The sequence below is a fragment of the Temnothorax nylanderi genome, unplaced genomic scaffold (assembly GCF_030848795.1).
Source record: "Temnothorax nylanderi isolate EJ_2023f unplaced genomic scaffold, tnyl_v1.0 TNYL_tig1050_pilon, whole genome shotgun sequence".
Classification (NCBI taxonomy): Eukaryota; Metazoa; Arthropoda; class Insecta; order Hymenoptera; family Formicidae; genus Temnothorax; species Temnothorax nylanderi.
In genome coordinates, this window is record NW_027250112.1 from 37,207 (window position 1) to 43,482 (window position 6,276).

Genomic DNA, 6,276 nt, shown 5'->3' on the forward strand with positions numbered 1-6,276 from the left:
CGAGCGTTAGAATTTAGACTGCCATTGTTCACGAAAGCAAGAGAGTAACTGCCGGAATGCCGGCGATATCGGCAAGGCGAAGGCCGGAGCATGCTAGCATCACGTGCCATCGCTATTCGAAACGATCCGCACGATCGTCCAGGAGGTGCTGCCACCTCACTGGGCTTGACTACCGCACTCCTGAACATTTCTGCCCGCCATCAGCAACCAAGTTGATGATGTCCCTTGAGTGATCTTTAATAAGTTACTCAGGATGATACACTGGCAGCACAGCAAGCTTGGTGATGGGCCTGGTGAGTGTAGTGGTAGCGGTTTTCAGCTGTACCACCCTGGTGAGGCCATCCTTGCCCGGCATTAATGTTAGGACACGGGCAAGAGGCCACTTGCAGGGAGGAAATCTCTCATCGGTGAGCAAGACTAATGAGCCTGGCTTAATGAGATTTGACGGATGATGCCATTTTGAGATTGCCTGCTGTCGTTGTAGGTAGTGAGCTGACCATTGAGACCAAAATTGCTGAACCTTCTGTTGAATGAATTGCCATCTTGACAACCTAGAAGTAGAGAGATCAATAAGTGAAGGTTCTGGTATGGCAGTGAGGGCTGTTCCAATGAGAAAATGTCCTGGTGTGAGGGCTGAGATATCTTCCGGGTCGTCGCTGAGAGGCTCCAGAGGTCTTGAGTTGAGTACAGCCTCGATTTGCGTGTGCAGCGTCATTGACTCCTCAAAGGTGAGCCGCGTTTCACCCACAGTGCGCCTTATATGGAATTTAATGGATTTCACTGCAGCTTCCCACTTTCCTCCCATATGCGGGGCAGCAGGTGGGTTGAAACTCCACTGAGTTCTATTTTCTGTGAGCATTGCCGTGATGAGTTGATTTTCTTGAGTATATTGAGTGAATAACTTCCGAAGCTCCCTGTCGGCTCCAATAAAGTTTGTTCCGCAGTCTGAGGTCAAGGAGGCAGGCACTCCCCTTCTCGAAGTGAATCGTCTATACGTTGAGATGAACTCTTCCGTTGAGTAATCGGAGACGACCTCTAGATGTACGGCTGATGTAGTGAGACACACAAAGACACAAATCCATGCTTTGTAGGTTTTTGCTCCTCTTCCCTTGGTAGTCTTAAGGATGATTGGCCCTGCATAATCAAGTCCAGTGTGAGCGAATGCACGTGAGGGTGTGACTCGGGTCAGAGGTAGTTGGCCCATCAATTGATGAGCACGGATCCCCCTTTGCCGAGCACACACCACACACCGCAGGATGTGGGATTTTGACAGGAGCTCGTCCACCAACTATCCAGTAAAGTTGTCTGATATGAGCCAACGTGAGCTGAGTGCCTCATGCATGGTAGATCTGTGCGCTTGATCTATAATGAGTTCAGATAACTTTGAATCACGAGGCAAAATTGCTTGGTGTTTACCTTCGTACGTGAGTGCAGCGTTATTGAGACGACCACCCACTCTAATAGTGCCCTGATTGTCGATGAACGCTGTGAGGCGACTAAATGGGTGAGATGTTGGCAACAGAGAGTTGGAATGTAACACCTTGAGTTCGTGAGTGAAAGGGCAGCTTGAGTGGCATTGATCCAGAAAGTTCGTGCCCTTTCCATGTCAGCCAGGGTAATGAGACTAGCTGGTGATGAGTTGAGCTTGCGTTGTAACCGTGAGCAAAATCTGAAACAAAGAGCTGTGATTCTGAGTAATTTATTGAGGGTTGAGTACCTATAGATGAGATCCCAATGATATTCTTGAGCTGATTGAGTCGTGAAAAAGCGAGGTTCATGGACGAGACTCGAATGTGCATTGCCCGTCGAATTGAGTAGGTTGGGTGGGCCATGAGGTTTCAGAGGCTAAGATCCAAGGTGGTCCCGTCCACCAAAGTGCATGGGTTTCAAGTTGAGCCATTGTGACGCCTCTTGAAGCACAGTCAGCTGGATTGGCTGCGCTTGGCACGTATTTCCAATGAGCTCCCTCAGTGAGTTCCTGAATTTGAGACACCCTGTTGCGTACGTAGTCTTTCCAGCGAGACGCATGAGTTTTGATCCACGCGAGCGTTGCTGAGAATCTGTCCACAGGTATTTGTCCCTAATGTCCATTGTGAGTGTGGCTAGGACATGCTTCATGAGTTTTGCCAATATGAGAGCTGCCGTGAGCTCTTAACCTCGGGATGGTTAGTCGCTTCAGCGGCGCGACCTTTGTTTTGAGCAGATAAATGTCGATTGAGTACCTGTGGATGGTGTATATGCCGTCAAGTAAATCACGGCAGCCATGGCGAATTGAGATGCATCAGAAAAGCCATGAAGGTCCACTATTGAGCTGCTGGTTGTGTGAACCAACGAGGAATTGAGAGCCTGGCCAGGCTGGTGAGATCCTTTCTGATGTTGAGCCAACGTGAGACGACCTGGAATGGTAGTGGATCCTCCCAGCTGAGTTTGTGAAGCCAAAGTTCTTGAAGAAGCATCTTTGCTTTGATCACTACTGGTGAGAGAAAACCTAGTGATCAAATATCTGAGCCACTTCAGACAATATGAGGCGTTTTGTGAATTGACCCTGGTGAGCTGGTAACATGGTTGAGACAGAAAATGTATCTTCCTGAGGCGACCATTTGAGACCGAGTAGTTTTGTGTTGCAATCGTCAAGTGAGACTGAAGAGTGAGCGACTGTTTTCGATGAGATTGCCCTTTAGGAGTTCAGGATGATTGGAGTGCCACTTTGCTAGAGGAAATCCGCCCGCATTACACAGATCTCTGAGTTGATGAGCTATTTTGATGAGATGTTTGATTGTGTCTGATCCACCGAACATGTCGTCCACACATCTCCCACGCTCGATTGGCGGCAATGCGAGGGGAAACCTGTGGCCTTCATCCTTAGCTAGTTGGAAGAAGAGTTCTCACTGCAAGGAATGGGGCAGCTTTCGTTCCATAGGTGACAGTGGTGAGTAGTACAGTACTTCGTTGTATAGCTCGTCTATCCAGATGATGCGTTGCAAATCCCAATCGGATGGATGCACTTTGATTTGACGGTACATCTTGGTGATGTCAGTAGAAAATAGGTATCGGTGCTGTCGGATCCAGATGAGTACATCAAAGATGTTGAGCAACAGGTTTGCTCCGGTGTACATGGTGTCATTAGCGAGAAGCCCGTAGAAGTGGCACAAGACCCGTTGAACACTACTCTCAGCTTCGTAGTTTCACTGTCAGGTTTGAGTACTCCATGATGAGGCAAATAATAATGAGTTGAACTTCTGATGTATTGATGGGATTTTAGCCATGTGATCGAGTTGTTCATACTCTTGCATAAACTGGGTGTAAAGTTTCTGAAGTTCACTATCTCGTTGAACCTTTTGAGAGTTCCCTGTAGACTTCTACGTGCTGCCTCATATGAGTTTCCTAAGATACTAGTTGACAACTTGAATGGAAATGCGGACGATGTATCGACCAGTAGAGTCCCGTGAATGAGTAGTCCTGAAGTGAGTCTCGCACTCCTGTTCGTCTGTGGTGAGTGAAGCTGTGGTTGCCGTTGGAGGCTCCTCCTGTAATCCAGAATTTCGTTAACAGTTCTTCTAGGTTGGTGTCCTGCTGGAGTACCTTGGTATGATGTGCCGTCCTTGTGTGAGTAGGGATTGTGGACCGAACTGGGCAAGAACGAGCCAACCAAATATGGATAATTGAGCAACTGGTGAGTCTGACGTGCATTTCTTAAGGTTAGGTTTGATGACTTGTCCATACGAGTCAGCTCCAATGATAAGATCAATTTCTCTTGGTTTGAGAAATTCCGGATCCGCCAGTTTAGATGTTGAAGATGAGGCCAATCTTGTTGAGGGGATTCAAATGTTGGCAGAATCGTTGTCAGTGTCTTGAGTATGTGAGCACGGACGGTGACAGCTGCGTGAGAGTGAGTTGAATGCAGACTGAGGTCAACCACTCCCTTGGTTGAGTTGTTTGGTTGCCACCAATTCCAGTGATCGAAACTGACGAATGTTGTCGCTTGAGTGAGAGCTGAGTGACGAGCCTTTCTGAAACAAACGTGAGTTCTGATCCTGAATCAACGAGAAGTCTGGACTGTGTGAGTGGCCACCGCTTAGCGAACGTGGGCCATTGCAGTGGCTAGCAAGGTGTGTGTTGACCTTGAGCACTGAGTTGCCTGGTTGACGATTGCAACATCGCCTCAGCATGTTGTTGAGGGTGATGAGGTTGAAGTAGCCGCTACTTGCTGAGAGGGTGAGGTGGTCGGCTGTGTCGGTGTCGATGAAGTTGAGTGAAGCATGGTGTGATGTCGAGCAGAACATGTTTTGCACCCTTGAGTTGATCTGCATGCACGAGCGTTGTGTCTGCCAAGACAATTATAGCAGAGGCGTTTTGTTTCTGCAATTCCCTTTCGTTGTGCAGGCGTGAGTTGCCGGAACTTTTCACAGGTCACTATGAAGTGATTGGCGTTGCACATGTCACAAGCATAGGGTGCCGGCTTGGACTGATTGGCTGATGAGGACGGCGTGGTTGGTTTTGAGGACGCGTGGTGAGCAGTTGCCTTTCGTTGAGTTGGCTTTGACTGAGCATTAGCGGCCTCCACTCTTTCCAGTGCCCTTGCCTTGGCAGTGAGAAACTCCATGAGTAGCTCAAACTTGGGAAATTCTTGAGAAGCACCGAGTGAGGTTTCCCATGCTTCTCTTGTGTCACTGTCCAGGAATCTTGATACGTGATGCACTAACATACAATTTCCCAGCTGTTCTGAGATGCCTAACGACTGTAAGGCATTGGTTGCTTCGGTCACCGTACTGATGAGCTTCGTCAGGGATGACGCGTTTTTGTGAGCGGGCGTTCTGATGCTGGACAGCTGATCGAGATGTGCTTGTATTATAAGGCGTTTATTTTCATAGCGCCCGATAAGTAGTTCCCAAGATGGCATTAATGAATCTCCTGTCATCGAAAGATTTTGTATGAGCTGGGCCGGTGAGCCCTTCAAGGACGATCTCAAATAATGTAACTTCTCGACATTAGTTAATCGTGAACTGTCCATGATTACGGACGAAAAGAGCTCCTTGAATTGTGGCCACGCTGTGTAGCTGCCATCAAAACTTGGTAGTGAGATTTCTGGCAGCCTCGGATGAGCAGGGCGATTCAATTGAGTAGTCAAATTTTGCGTGAGGAGTGGTTCAGTGAGTTCATGCTTGAATTGCGTCAGCGTCTCTCTGCCTGAACAAACCAGAAGTGTCTCGTTAAAGTGCACATTGTTGCTGAAGTATTCATGGTCCAAGAATGATTCCGGCCATGCTACTTCAAAGTAGGTATGTTCCTTGAGGAACGCTTTGTGCAGCTCCTCCAGTTGAGTAATTTGAGCCGTCACTCTTCCAAGAGAAGTCTCCGTTGCTGAATCAGGGATAGATTCCACAAGCTTCCGAATTGATTCCACTCGACACATCTGGGTTCTGCATTTTAAGTAGAGCTCTGCTGAAAGGCGAGCTGGGGATTTTGTACGTTGAGACGTCCTTGACGGTTCTGTTTGCTCACTAGTCTTAGTTTGTGATGGTACCTTGAGTGTTTGTGTCGGAGTGCTACGTCCGGAATCCATGGGTTTGTTGACATCTTTTTCTGACATGTTGAGCGTGAAGGATCGTTCGAGAACCGTGAAATGGCGGCGCGCACCGACACTGCGTACCGCGATTAACCGAGAGTCACTGAATTTTCACTCCTTTCAATCCCCGTTGTATCCGGCTCGAAGGACCAAATGTTTGAGAATGAGCTTGGCTGATAGAATGCTAACACACGAATGAGTAGATCATACAACGGGGTAATTGAAATGAACAGATCGGCACTGAGTTTCAGGATTTATTTCTTTCACAGAGTCGTAAATCACTATATACACTATATACACTGCGTTATGTACTAATTAACTGAGCGTGAGCGGTTTATACAATAACGATGAGTACCGTGCTAAACTGATTTACTTGCGTAGAGTACAACGTGAGGCCGTTGAATCGTTCCGATTACAATCAGCAGCCACGTGGCTTTAGAAAATGAGACGTTTCACGAGATTAACCAACGAGACACTGGACCTCAGTTTAATTAATCCGCGTAACAATCTTAATGAGGTCCATTGGCCTCAAAGATGAGGTATCCTTACTGAGTGCCCGACAGAATAAATGATTACGCGAGCGTTAGAATTTAGACTGCCATTGTTCACGAAAGCAAGAGAGTAACTGCCGGAATGCCGGCGATATCGGCAAGGCGAAGGCCGGAGCATGCTAGCATCACGTGCCATCGCTATTCGAACGATCCGCACGA

General features: G+C 47.8%; 1 protein-coding gene across 1 annotated transcript; it reads right to left on the minus strand.

Annotated features, from left to right (window-relative positions):
• Nucleotides 1-3,943: 3,943 nt before the first annotated feature.
• LOC139786483 (uncharacterized) lies at nt 3,944-6,258 on the minus strand. The gene is made up of 2 exons (XM_071725635.1): nt 4,122-6,258; nt 3,944-4,006 (listed from the first exon to the last, which is right to left on the minus strand). The coding sequence occupies exon 1, from the start codon at nt 5,588-5,590 to the stop codon at nt 4,163-4,165; it is 1,428 nt and encodes a 475-aa protein (XP_071581736.1). The 5' UTR covers nt 5,591-6,258; the 3' UTR covers nt 3,944-4,006; nt 4,122-4,162.
• Between the last annotated feature and the right edge of the window lie 18 nt (nt 6,259-6,276).

Excerpts from the sequence above, each read along its gene's own strand:
- LOC139786483 (XM_071725635.1), bottom strand. The coding sequence starts at position 5,590 with ATGTCAGAAAAAGATGTCAACAAACCCATGGATTCCGGACGTAGCACT.